The sequence below is a fragment of the Clinocottus analis genome, unplaced genomic scaffold (genome assembly GCF_023055335.1).
Source record: "Clinocottus analis isolate CAN_PGR_092001 unplaced genomic scaffold, fCliAna1.0.p SCAF_19, whole genome shotgun sequence".
Taxonomy (NCBI): Eukaryota; Metazoa; Chordata; class Actinopteri; order Perciformes; family Cottidae; genus Clinocottus; species Clinocottus analis.
The window spans coordinates 5626344-5641271 of record NW_027175920.1 but is presented as its reverse complement, the minus strand read 5'-3'; the positions used below and the strand labels follow the sequence as shown (position 1 = coordinate 5641271).

The 14928-nt window shown below is 41.7% G+C and overlaps 1 protein-coding gene across 1 annotated transcript; it reads right to left on the bottom strand.

The window, feature by feature from the left end:
• Nucleotides 1-5871: 5871 nt before the first annotated feature.
• LOC137789553 (C1q-related factor-like) lies at nucleotides 5872-10638 on the bottom strand. The gene is made up of 2 exons (XM_068583250.1): nucleotides 9784-10638; nucleotides 5872-6971 (listed from the first exon to the last, which is right to left on the bottom strand). Exons 1-2 carry the CDS (start codon nucleotides 10420-10422, stop codon nucleotides 6792-6794), a joined length of 819 nt encoding a protein of 272 aa, XP_068439351.1. The 5' UTR covers nucleotides 10423-10638; the 3' UTR covers nucleotides 5872-6791.
• Between the last annotated feature and the right edge of the window lie 4290 nt (nucleotides 10639-14928).

The following is a 14928-nucleotide window of genomic DNA, read 5'->3' as shown; positions in this document are numbered from 1 at the left end:
ATGACAGTATAACTATGTTTTAATAACTATTCCATTAGTCCGTTGTTTTGAGTCTGAATCGTTCACTCAAGGGGCAATTTTTAAATCTTTTTCCATCTCCACAGCGAAAGGACGTGTCGTCTTAAAGGGTAACAGACTTTTAGTATTCATCGGTGGTTGTTAATTCAAATGTGCCCTTTTGGGGAATTATCAATTAATAAAAGGCATTTGCAGTTATGAACACATTTTAGTATTTTGGGGGGACAGTGTGTTAGTCGGAGCAATACTTACAACATTTTATTTAATTACTTCTCAGGACTGTCTAGTAGCAGCTGTTAGGATGGGGTGACTTACAGCTTTATGATTCTTATTGGTACGTTAACTTTGCCCCAGGAGTGGGAGTAAAGGACCTTTAACAGAACCCAAAATACACCAAATTATTTCTTAATCACACAGTCAGTCTACGTCAGTACATTTACATTTCTGTGGGCCCTTTTTTCAAAAGACATCTTGACATGTCGCAGTAAGCACAGGTTTAAATGATATAATTGGTGAAGGAAATTCCCCGATCTTTACCTAAATAAAAGGAATAAAACAAGGATTCAGGAATGATTAGAATCTCCTTCCGGGTAATGAGTTCCACTTTTACACAAAGTGTAACCATGACTCTGAAGTTGCCGGATCCTGGTCCGAGCGAGCCAAAGCGGCGCTGTGATTTGGGAGTCTGTGTTCGAGGACCAGACTTAGCAAAGGATCAATTCATGGTGACTTTTTTTTCTGTTTTGGAATCCTTCATTCACTGTAGAGACATCCAAGTTCCCTTCACACACTTACATGGGGTGAGTCACTGATTTAAAAAGGGTCATTTCTGGGGGTGAAGCATCAACTTTTAAATGAGATTGGAATGCTTCGCGCTGAGGACGGATCCGTCCTTTGAATCTAATCAATATTTAACACGAGAATTTGTGAGCAGTTGGCCGATCAGAACCACTTCCTGTTGAAATGTTTTGACCTGGGCTTGTATCACTTTCGATGAAGCACAAATGAACAAGAAGAGCAGTGATGGAACAACCCACGAGGCCACTGGTACCGCGCCCGCTCTCCCTTTTGCACAACAGGTCACAAACGCTGCTCGACACCAACGGGTAGAATGAACTGGCCCGAGCAACTGTAACGACTTTAGTGTTCTTGAACTCTGGCATCTTGTGTCATGCCGAGGAAGAGGCGCACGCAGCGCCTCCGTAGCCCGTTGTCAGGCTGCATCCACGAGACTGCGGTGAGGTGAAGAGACAGGCAACACGCCAGCGGAGCGTCCCCAGCCACATGACTCAGCCTGTCCCTGCGCGTTAGCCCCGGCTCAGTCAGGGCCATGAGGGAACAAGGCCGTTGGTATTGAGTCACTGACACACTGGACAGTCCCCAGATCAAGCATGATGATGGCGGAGAAAAGTGGAAGATGCATGTTGCCATGCTCTCTCTCTCTCTCTCTCTCTCTCTCAAGGAGTGCCATGCATGGCGGCGGGGTAATGTGCATGGGTGCAGACACGCAGATCTTCTGTAATGAAAGGTGATGATTCTGCGCCTTCTTTCGCCACAAATTAAAGGTGAGCTGGAGAATGTTTTTGTAAAGGAATTAAAGTTGTTTTTACATTAAGTGTTACCCACAAAAAAATCCATTGTGTGCGTTCTGAGCTCTCACAAATGTGATAAATGGGTTTCCTTCCTCTTAAAGTATTTCAGTCCTGCATTGTTTCTGTCCATATTCAAGCCGACAGCATCGACTGTAGAAGAAGTGGACATAGCCGCCTTCACGTTTCCCATTTTGAAGCCTGGAGTTCATCGTTTTGGTCGTCACCAGCCTTGCTTTTCTCATTTTTATTTGACTACACACTGCGAAAGGGTTGAAGTTGTCAGGCAACACCTCTAAAGCGTACCCTGCCTCATCATCTAGTTCATTCTGAATGGGACCACCATTTACGAAATGAACAACACGTTGTATTGATGGCGACTTGAAACTGCAGCGGTTGAGATCATAAATACATTTTGACCGATTAAATAAATCAGACGTCGTTTTCCAGGTAAGACTTCACACAATCAGAATGTATTTCACAACCAGCGGAGTCACCTGCAGTCTTCCTGTTCCCTGCTTTTGTTGTCAAATTACTGCATAACTTGGCGTGTTACAGCCACCTGTGGATTAGTGGAATAGTGTGAAACCATTAGCAGGAATGTGTATGTAAGCTGTCATCTTGTGCGTGCACCTGTGCGTGAGACAAACAAAGCAAACACCCTCTCATGAAATAATGACACGCTCCATAACACTACGAGAGATGGAATACCTTGAATGCCCAATTTGGTTTAATCAGCCAACTTCTTGAACCAGTTGCTTTTCTCACACTGTTAAATCGATGTGAAATTGAATGTACAGCCTGTTGACGACGTGTATTTTGTGTTCTTTGTTGTTTAGCTCCAAAAAGCCGGTCAGCATGCTTCACTTTAACGCCTAAAATATCTCTAAAGCACTTGTTGTCAGATACCAGATCTTCTGTTGGCACAACCTTAATAACTACCACGAGCAACATGCAACAATTGGTTGTTGTCCAGCACACATTTAATAAGGAATAGTGAGTCGACAGGATACACCGTAAGCTGCTCTAGTCAGGTGAGGATACATCCTGTCTTGAGCATTATGACTTAATGGCACGGCAGAAAAAGAAGAAAAAAAAAACACTTCACCAAGAGAGCTTATCACGAATGCATATCTCCCCACTGGCTTTGCTGACCACTCATCCATAAAGCTGAGACTGATGAGAGAGCAGCAGAAACTGATGAGAGCATTGTGTTTTTCACAATACAAGCTAGATTTAAGGTCTCACAAAGATCGCTCCCTGCTAGCTCTTTGTAATCATGTCGTTTATTGTGTTCATTGAGATTTTGAGGGCATGCCAGGTTTCCATGTTAACGGAGCCCTCCTCGTGCAAGCATGTCAGGATCGTAGAAGTGATGTTGTATGAAAGGAATATTTAATTTGTTAACCTATCGTATTCGTTGATGCATGAATCCACCATGCAAGTCCACATTTAAATAATTTCTCTGACATCTTTGTTTATTATACAGTCAGTAAAGGGTTTCAGAACGGTGTGTTTCAGATTGTAGCCTCGAGGATTAGTTCTGCAAGTAATGAAAGCATGAAATTGAGTTCAGACATTCCTGTTCCCATCAGGATGAGGCCCAGTGACGATGGTGATCACCTGACTTTTCCTTTAGCACCATCAACAGGTTCTTTTTGGGGGCTTTTGGTGAAATATGAATGTGAACTAATATTAATATGAACTAGTGGATATGTTATCCTTGAAGTTTTAACACCAGCATGTTAGCTCTCAGGAATGTTTTCTTCTGGGTTCTCCAGTGTGTGTGTGTGTGTGTGTGTGTGCCTGCTGTTTGTGCCGTACCAAACTTATTTAAAAACTGAATTCGTACATGTGGGACTATTTGTGCTGCCAAGTAGAGATTTGTCTTGTGTTCAAAACTAAGAAAACATCTTAGGTGGTCGTGCACACGAGTAAAACCACTGGTGCATGTAAGTGTGTGCAGGCTGAGCGGTTGTTGGGAGGAAGTGTAGTACATGAGCAAGAAGGGCTATTTAGCTTGACAATAAAAGCATCTGTCTCTACTTTGGATCTCCCCTGGTGAGGTAAGTGGGGATGCTAAAGATAACAACACCAAGGGCTCATTAACGTCACTTCAGACATTTCAGACGAGGTACTCTCTCCAAGCCGACCCTTCTCCTGTCTCATTGAAGCTAAGGACGCATGCGGAGACGCACGCGCACGCTGACCCGAACGCCGGACAAAACATTCACACACATGGACCCACAAGCGCGCACGCTCTGCGGTAGCCTGATAAGCCTCACGCCTCACCAAGTGGCCCCTGCAAATGTCAAACTGAAGCCATCTCAGTTTACTGATTGGGAGTGGGTGGGAGTGAATGAATAAAAAATAAAAAAAAATCACACAGTTTCCGTTGCCTTCGCTGGAGATTACCTAAATTAAAACAAGTTTGCGGTGGAGACATAATCTTTCAAATCCTTCTACTTATACGTGATGAAAAGAGGTACGGGGGAAAATCTCCAGCGCCGAGTCCAAAAGACGAAGCTTACATCAACAAAAAGCAGCTTACAGCACATCTCAGAGGAACGCTTACCTTCAAACCCTGGACCTGAGTAAAGTCAGGGGGGACGTGAGATGAAATGAGTGAGTCAAAGGTTCCCGCGTGGCATACAGTACAGATGCTGTTTCATCACATACTGTATTAAAACCTCGGCCCCAGAGTGTCCTGTTGGGTAGGTTGTTCAGCTAAAGTCACCATCAAAACCAAACAGCCCCGAGGAGGGGTTTCTGTCGCCACACAAGCACAATAGCTTGAGTAAGGATCACCCAGTTTTGCAGGATGAGGCAAAGACGGTGCCTGCCAAGGGAATTTTTCTACGTTTTAAGCAGAGGCTTCCACAGATGGTTTTAGGCTTACCCCTGTTTCCTGTGTGACCTCAATAAATGGCTCCAAAAAAAAAGATGGGTGGATGGCCAAATAGGGGGTTCAGTTTTTTCTATGCAACATGATGCAATAATTTGTATTATTTGCTAGCCTCTTAAAGTCCTTTTGTGTACTGGCAAAGAAGGAAGTTAAAAAAACAAACAATTGAATTTGGTGCATTTTCATTTGACTCTCTTCACTCTTACATTTAAAAAGGATAAATACTGTTGATCTTCTCTTCTAAGTGTTCTTATATGAGAATGTTTTGAGTGCATTCGTGTTTCTCCCGATGGGCTTCAGGAAAAGTACAGATGTTGCAGACTCTCGGGCAATGTTCAGTTCCAATAGTTTCAGCAGCGAAAGCTGTTTCTCACGGGCCGCGGGCGTTTGTCTTTGACATTGTGACATGAAGTCTCTAATTTGAAGATGTGCTCATACACCCTGCAAGGAGAAAGCAGCCTGTGCGAGCGCTCAGCCGGCCCCTGGCTCGGGTGACCTCTGCTTAGGCACGGACCCTCAGTCTTAATTGTGTCTGGAGGAATTCTGCTGTCTTAAGACAAGCTTAAGTTTAGACCGCAGGGCTTTCTGGCCTTCACTACATCCAGCAGTTCAACAGGAAACAGGATGCTCTTGCACTGCTCAGTGTGGAAATCTTGTCTCATCATTTCAATCAACCAATTTACAACTCACAAGAAAATGCTGAATTTAATTGCGCTTAAGAGGGGACAGTATGATGAGCTTCTTTGAACAAGTTCCCCCTAAAAAACTTCAGTGCTTGAACTCTTAACTTGGTGTTTCAAACTAAACAAGAGACAGTTTGGCCCGTGTCAAAGGCAAACTATGTCCAAAGAATTTGATAATATCAAAGAGAGCTTTTAAGAAAACAGACAACTCTATCGGTTTTCACAGTTGAGGCCCAGAAGCTATTTTCCTGTCGCTGACACTTGTGTCGCAGTCTCAACGGAGCCTAATTTGCCCTCGATTACATGCCGACTGATCTAAGCTTCGTCATGATACGTTACAACACCCGGCCCCTGATTTTTTTAACACTTAATCTCAGCGTCTTTGCACACATCTCTCCTTTGATTGTGAAAAATAATCATCTCCTGCTCTTCATTTGGCATTTAACACAGCTGTGATTTCTTCTCCCCTTTCCCTCAGTGATCATCTCCGTGTTGATTGCCTCTCGCCGCGCTGGCGTGGCTCTCTTGTATGTCACGTTTGCAGGACTAAAGGCTGGTTTCACGTGAAAATTAGAGCTCAAAACAACCGATGAAAAAATAGATTAGGTGACATTAACCACATAATGCGTCAGGAAATGCGAAAAACAACATTTTTTTAATGAAAAAATCATGGACATTAAACGTAAATGCAACAGCAATATACGTTCCTTAATCCCACACTTATTTAAACTTTGTTTAAAATTACGGTATTTCTCTTTATCAGATGTGGAAACATACAGAATATTTTCACAAGTGTTGCATGCATAAATTAAATAAATAAATCTTTACAAGTGAGCACATAACGTCATATATTTTACAACTATCAATCAACAGCTATATTCTTTGAAATAGACACGCAATATGGTGTACCTACACTACTTTGATTGTGTTCAGACATCGAGAATCAGTATCCAATTTACAGTTTATACATTAACAATATGCCAAATATAATGGCTGATATGACATGATTTTCCAAACCATCACACTGAGACACAATACAGTTTGTGACAATGTCTGTCATTGAAAAACAATCATAATCTCTTTTTGGCATCCACTTTTCGACTAATTAGAATTTCTTGGGACAGAATACATCTCCTCAGTCATTGAAGCACAACATCTTATCGCACAAACAGCATGAGAAAACTCAGTTTTAACATAATCTAAACTGCACATTTACAAACACTGCAGTCTGTTAGATTTCCAGACGCGAAATTCAAATGACAGCTCCAAAACGATTTTTGAGGCTTTTTCACTTTCAGAATTGTTACTGCACCTCACATGACGTGCCTGCCACCGTTCCGTTGCTCGCGTCCGTCAGAATAGCGGCGTAGGCACCCTGTATGCAATGGGACATGTGGATGAGGAGGTCGACAGTTACAGATAACCACAGATCCACAGCTAATGTCACGCTATCAATGCTGACCTCAAAAACATCTGCAAAAACAATCGGACTGTGGATCAGTGGCTATGGGCAACATTAACCTCACTGTGAAAGTTAGGTGGTGAATGTCTTCTGGCTGTGACCTTTCACCTCTGAGCCCGCGTCCTGTCCGGTCTTCAGTCAGCATAGAGGATGAACCCTGAGAAGGTGCTATATTTGTTGCTGTTGCCCCCGTGAGCCTTGCCCCCATCCAATTTTATGAAAACCTCATCGCCTGCATCCAAATGAAGGATGACACTGTTGCTGGCGTAGTCGTAACTCTGGTCCTGGTCTTGAGCGATGGAGCTGGCCCTGACCTGGAACATGATATGCACACGCAGACAAGTGTAAACGGTAGAATGCCGAGGGAAAAGATTTACAATGAAGATTTGATTCATTAACGTACAGGTGTTAGCCATAATAATCCATTCATCATCATAAAACGTCAATGTATTAAAGTAGCATGAAGAAAGCCAAAAGGATGATGTCAAGATGAAGTCAATGCTGATATCGAAACAAATGCTTCATTTGATGAGCGCGCACATTAACATACTCGCTGCTTCCCCTGTTGACATGAGACAACTTATTTTTACGTGTGACTTGACTAAAAGTCATATTTGAAGAAAAGCGTGTTTGCACGACGTGTGGACTGAATCTGAGAGTTCGTGTAAAGTGTGTCCCCTGTGGTGAATATCTTGCTTTTCCCTCATGACTCAGGTGAAAGGGTCATGCTTGACTCAGTCTGCCTCTGAGGAAGGATGGCAGCGCATACTATCCCTTTGCCTCGTGTTCGTTTGCCTCTCACATCCACCTTCTTCTGGGTGGAGCACTGATAATGGCATGTTTATCCCGAATATAGGTGTCATCGTGTCAACGCAGGGTAATTACTAGAAGTATTAGATCTGGAGCGTAACAGCCAAATCTCTTCCACACGCCCGTGTAAAAAGTGAAGCTTGGTGAAGTTGCTTTGCATGTAGAGTTTTATCCGCTCTAAGCTTTAGCTAATGTATAATGATCTGTGTTGCCAGGTTGGCTGTTACGCTGCAACTTCATCATACACGTCATGAAAGTGTAATCCCTAATTCAACCAGATTCTGGCGACAGGTTCTGATCAAAGTTAGAACCAAAATAAGAACATGGAGATCATATTAGTGCCAATGCATAGCATAAAAAAAGAGTGTTTGTCAAGAAGCTGCAGGGTTTGAGCCACAGATGACAGCATGATGATGGATCTCTGAGACACGAGGGAAATGCAGCCTGAACCCCTTTCCCTCCAAGTGTCCACCGTCCACTCTGCAGCAGGAGGATGTCCACCTCTCACAAAAAGACACTGACTGAAAATAAAACACAATTTAATAGTGTCAGCAATGCAAAACAATTGTCGACTTTGTGTCGTAATTTTAACCATGGATGTGTTTAGTTTAGTGGTTGTACTGGTCCGACATCACTTTGCCCCACTGGACCAAATAAATATATAATTAATGTTTCTCTTCATTTGTTTGCATGATTTCCTAAAGTTTACATGCCTGTTCCTAATTGGTCCTTCTTAATTAAAGACTGAATAAAGACTGTGTGTGTGTGTTTGTGTTTTTTAACTATTAACATAAACCTTAATAGTGTGTATTAAGATTTAGCAACATTTTAAGTGACACTTTAATCTATTTAGAATAATACATGCTTCTACTAAGGAATGTATTTAGTAATGATTAGATAATGTGGAGTTCCTCGTTGCTTAAAAAAGTGTGAGACTGTAATAGATTAGATTTGACAATAGTAAACAATAAACTGTAAACTAACGAATGTATCTTCACTTCTCATCATGGCTGGTATTGCACAATATCTACAATGTCATTACCCTCGAAAAGAAAGCTGAGGGAGGCAGCTTAAGGAAGTCTTTGCAAGTAGCCTATACCTGTTTCCTTTTCTAGTTAGTTTAAGTTAAAAGTCAGCAGGTTTTGTGTACTGTTCACCTAATACTCCTTTCATAATTACCTGTATATTTACTTTTACTTCCCGTTTAAAAAATGAATTAGCATTTTATGCTTTTTTTTAACAATGTAATGTTGCACAATGTGCATGTTTGGACATACTGTTTGATATGATGTAGTTTACCAACATCGTGCTCAGGGGTCCTCATCAAGGACGTCAAGTCATTAAGCTGACATTAACAATAGAGGGCCGGGGGTAACATGAGTACCTAAGAATCTAATGCCATGGGTGAGGGGTGGTTATCTTGGATTGCTGTGTCATGTATTTTATTCCTTTGTGACAAAATAAGGCAAATGCCGTATATTTTAATATCACAGCAAAATGTGTTTAGCGTGGTGTATCTCACGCTGCAACCTAGTTAGACACCGACAACTACGGCCACAGAATGAAACCCACAGTTCTATGAAACAGTCTCCATAAAAAAAAAAGATCTCTATTAGCTTTATTAATACACTGGATTGCATTATTATGTAATGTACAGGTGTTACTGTCTCAACTCACTGGAGCCTGTTGCCGCCTGCTTGAGATGTTAGTACGAAAAGGTCCAGCCTCACATTTACATGGTGTTTGATCAATGTCATCACCTGGGGCTTTTAAGACATTACAAAAGTTTAGCAAATATCATGATTCGATATTGAAACGCCTGGCTCTGACAGGCAGACTGATAACGCACACTATCACATCATGGTTCCAGGAAGTTTGTTGTATTTCAAAGGGCACCAGCTTTGAACTAGCCACTACCTCAGGCTGTGTTTTGATGTGTGCAGAGTTGAGATAGCGTTGCACTCCTTCCCCTCACTTCAACGTGGACATCATTGGATGTGTAATATGCACAGATGCACAATCTGGCAGCGTGCCACTGTGCATTGTCATTATCTCGGACTATAACACCAGACCAAGTCAGATTTAAAATCACTATTCACATGAATGCATGACTACTCAATTTAGACTGCCAGCACACTGGTTACACTCTTCCCTGAGCATTTTTATTCGGGTTCATCCCAGTGTATGATTCATGGTTCTGAACTCATAAGGGATAAGTCTTAACTATTTGTGCCGCAAAAGTGTTATTTTTCCATTTGTCAAATTCAACATGAAATCACGCAACATTCTCTCTGAAGAGTTGAAAGTGTTACCCACCAGACCATTCTTGATCAGGTCAGCCCACATGCTGGTGCCATCTCCTCCTCTCATCAGCACATTGTAGATGAAAAAGTAGGTGCCAGGAATCTTACAGGTGAACTTGCCGGTCGCGCCCTCATAGTTGCCACCGATATTTGTCACCACGTCATCGAATCGCAGAATGTCGTAACCTTCTTGAGGGTTTCGTAGTCCTGCGAAGAACGCCACCCGAGGTGTGGTGTTGTACGTGGTCGTGCTAACTGCCCCTTTACCCCCTAATCCCAGAATCCCAGTACGCACAATGTCCACACTGTCTCCCGGTGGACCTTTAGGTCCTGGTGGGCCTGGCTCTCCAGGTGGTCCCGGGGGTCCAGGCTTACCTGGACGTCCCGGTCTGCCATGCGGGCCGTGAGCACTGTAAGTAGGCAGCGGCGGGCCGATGCTGTGGTCACTCAGATCCGCGTCATTGTCCACCTGTGGGCCCGCGGTCGCTGTATCGGTCCCTGCGCGCAAACTCGGGTCCGTCGTGGGGAAGGGGTCGCAAACCATGCGGCAGGTACCCAGCATCTCGTAGTGGCTCGCACTGTCATCTGTGCCACCTGTGCCAACGGAGCTGACCAGCACAGGGATGAGGACCACCAGGACAAGGACCAGCATGACCCCCACAGCAGCTGCCACCAGGGTCTTCCGCCCGATGCTCAGCCGGGGAAGGGGCTGCGCTGCCAGCGTGGAACTCTCCGGGGTGGAAATGGTGACTGTGGGGGAGTGCGTCCACCTGGCAGAACGCAGACACAATGTGGATCTTCGATGGTGGAGATGGTGCCCAGGGAGCGCCGGTATGAGTGTGTGAGTGAACGAGTGAGCTGTGTAGGAGTAAGGGAGAGGGAGTGGAGCAAGGGACCTAAGTGATCAAAAGGAGAGGGAGATTGAGAGAGTGAGGAGAGAGAGTAAGAGGAAAGGAGGAGGGAGAGAGTAAGACAGCTTGAGAAAAGAAAAAAAAAGAAAGAAAAGAAGCAAGGGGAGGAGAGTTGAGCCACATACACTCACTAAGCCATCTGAGTCAGGGCAGAGGAGAGTACTTTCCTACTGGCAGATGTGAAAAGCCATGGAGGGCATAAGGAAGAAGTGTGACAGATTCTTGTTCATTGGATGATGAAGATGGAGATGAAGATAAAAAGATTTGAGGGAAATTTTCTGATATGAGGAGGATCTAAGTGATACACTATCATTGGAATTCTTATATTCTCCATCCTGTGGCCATATTCTTTAAATGTTTCAATAACATTAAACAGTCTGCCTTAATTTTATGCAGTAATGTAACAACATATTTTATGTTGAGAAACCGCAGAACTTATTTGAGCCAGCAGCCTTCTTGTTCTTCTTGTATAGTTTTTTTAGTTTACGTTTTAAAGTTGTTATCAAGGTCAGAATGTGTGTTAAGCTGCGTGTGTGTTTGAGTGGGTGTGTACCAGGATCTCTTGTATACTGGAATGATTCCAAGCATCATGGTCAGTCTGTGACCTTGACAAAAACTGCTAACTTTTGAAGGCACACTTGTAAACTTGTAAGTCCAATTCTGTTATTATTCTATTGGCAATAATAAGATTTTACCCACCAAGTTGATTTCTGAGACTTGAGACATGTGGCAACATCCCTAGAACAAGCATCAGTAGAATCAAAGGGACGTAAGTGGTCCAGCAATATAACTGATTGCAACCACGTCCTGTACACCACTTCAGTCAAAGGTGATCATGAGACATTATGCAAAGTTCTGTGATTATGCAGTAACTTCACTGATCCACAATATGCCTTTCCACAGCATTTTGTCTTTCTGTAGAAGCAAAATCTTGCGAGTATCTAATAATATTTTCACCAGCAAGGTGTTTTGACCACATGGAGGCAGCGGGACAAGCTGTTAACTCACCATTGTCATATTATTGCCTTGTAAAGGGGCACATTAATTAAACCAGCAGACATTAAAAAAACTTCACATGAATCACTCTTCTCACATTCAATTCTCTTTTCAACTCTGTTCTTTTATTTATCAACTCCTGAGGGAGATATCTGTCTCTTTAGCTGCTAAGTGCTCTTTACATGTTTACTAGCTTGATGCTAACTTTGTCTGTTTACCGTTTGGTGCGGCGCCATGGGTGAGATTTAAACGTCGTGTTTGTGTCTGGCAAATGACAATCTCAAAGCCTAAACATTCAAATAACGATTCAGTACATATTCTGTATTAATTGAATTAATTTGTTTCACATGAGTTGGCTGAATAAACTCATACTCTTCCAAACTCAGTGTGTTGGCAGAGAAGACTCTGATTCAGGAGCCAGCTGTCAGTTCAGTCCACAGTTTTCAAAACTCAATTTAGTCGATGCAATTTAAGGTATATTATATGTGTATAGTTGTCTGAATAGTTGCATGAGGGATGAATCATGCAAATCAATCATTCTAATCTTTATTTTCATACACTTGTGAATACAAAGAATGTTTTTCTGTAACTTAATCTTCTTTCATTTCAGTAAGGAAGAAAGATAGCAATTTTCTTTGTTGGTGGATTTATTCAAACTTAAACCTTCTTAACCAAACCGACACCTAATTTGGGTTCCTTGTTACAAACCTTTGTTAAACGGACTAAATATTTATTTCAATTCTCTTCAAGATCCCACAATCTCACAGATTCTAAATATGTAAATATATATATTTTTAATGGTATTAAACTTTGTTCAAGATATTTAGTTTTTCCATTTAATGCGATTTGGAAGTAAAGAAAAAAGCATCTTGAATTTGAACATTTGTTTTCATAACGGCTTGCTGTATCTATAATGAAGCACTGATGCTTAACGAATAGATTCTCTCTCAGAGGATAATTAACCTCCAGTTAACCAAAAGATAGAACCACAAAACAAACCATGTCTCATTGAAGGCAATTCGTATGACAGAAAATGTTGGAATCGTCCATCAATATTATATTTTTATAAGAGTAGTATAAGCAAAATGTATCGTCCTCCACATGTATGATGCTGATGTTGTCACAAGACCTGACAATGATACTGAGTCAGACACCTCGAGCGACGCTTTCTTGCTGACTCTCTGTAGCGGATGGCAGTTTAAACTAAATCACAGAGATCACAAAGCCAGTAAGACAGAAAGGGTACTTTATCTTCCTAAATCTTTTTGCTTACAAAAACACCACAACAAAAATAGATATAGACGTGATACCGGAATAACTACACCAGGACAGGCACCTGCCGAGCCCCGCCATCATCTTAGCGAACCAAACATGAGGTCAAACTACTGGTAAGATACATACTGACATACTTAAAATGTACATTTAATTTAATAAAATTGCAAAATGGTAAATCCAATATGTCAACCTACTCTAAAAAGCTCTTCACAAAGCTGTACTTTATTTGCATACTGTAGTGCCCTCATGTGGTATTTGAACATTTTACTAAATATTTTATCTCCACAAAGCATTCCTTTATTTACTCTCCATCTCCTGACCTCACTAAACACTGATGCTGAATTTGAGGCTTTTACCGGAAGAAACTTGCACTAGCATGCTGATATTTTCTCTACAGACAAAGTACAGCTGTGGCTGATGGGAATGTCACTTTTGCAGACATTTTTTGTCATGATGTATTGGACAAATAAAATTGATTGTCCCAGGGATCCCTAAAGTTATTGCAGTTTTGTGGAATGAATTAAAGGGAAAAGTCATGACATATTTCTTTTTTTATTCTTTAATTAAAAATATAATGCTAATAGACCATTTGATCCCACTTGTGGAGTGGAAATGAATGAAGTACAACTCATCATGTCACCATCGATAGCCAACAATTGAATAATTATTTTTTACTGGTACCTTAAGTCATGTATAGGCAACATGTTTGCAGTCTATGCACATCATGAAACCTTACAGTACCTAACCTCAGTATCTAAGAAACGCTAATGTTTATATTTTTTAAATAGCGTTTTTTTTCATTGTTTAGCCACATCATTCAGTCCTCTCATATGTTACCATACAATGAAACTGCACATCTCTTCGGCTGAATATTTTGTGGCAATGTAATTTTGCAGCCCCAATCAGTGACGTCCCTTCAGGTGTCCTCTATTCACTCTCAAGGGAAATGCACCAGCTGTGACATCACTGATTGAAGAAAACTGAACATAAAAGAAAGTCAGAGAACTCAGTGTAACCGCAATTTGTGCCCTCTGTGAATGTGTGCTGATTCGGAAATGGAAAAATTGGTCATAGACAAAATTTAATGAATGAGTGGGCCCTTTTTTTTCTAAAAGTAACTTGTGTGGTTTCAAATGTTCTGTTTCTCATTTCAATGACTGCATTTACTTCTTTCAACCAGAGGATGGCGCTTGCTGCTCACTCTTGTAGATATATATAAAAAAAAGAATGAAAGCAGCCAGAAGCTATCAACTTGGCAGATGAAGAACTAAATTTAAAAGTGGTATATTATGTCACAACACATTGTTACTCTAGGGATCAGTTCCAACTTTTTTTGGTTGTGATCAAGCATCCAAGAAACACGTTTTGTGCATGATGTATTCAAGATGTATGATGTTGAGTAAACGCACCATTTGCACTGCCATGTGTGGACATCACCTCACCTCCATGCTGCAGCAGAAACCTATTTTATCTGCACTACAGTAGGAGAAGGTGCAGACCACCCGTCTTGGGCAGCCTGGCTCACATTCCAACATGCACACTCGAGATGGCCTCGTCAGTAAGCGGAGAGCTGAGCAACAACAGGCCATCTTTGATGTCTAAATTCAGGATGGACTCTACTGGATAGTTTGTCTTTTGGGAGATGCAGTGAGAGAATAGAGAATATAGAGTGTCTGTTGGTTGATTTCTATTTAACAAGGGAAACATTATATTTTCTAGTTTCGTTTTGCCTTAAATTTAGTATACATACTGTAATTGGTAAATTAAATGTCGATGTCTGTAATGGAGATCGAGGCAAACTTCATTCAAAGATAGTGTAGAAATGCTGATCTCTTTAATGTGATTATGTTTCATTGACATTTAAAAAAACAACCCCTTATAGAAAAGGAAAGCATTGCAGCCCCTTGTAGGTTTACACAAGGTTTCAAACAGAGTAACTTCCTTGATTCTTTCTTTTTGGACTCTTCCTTTTTAGG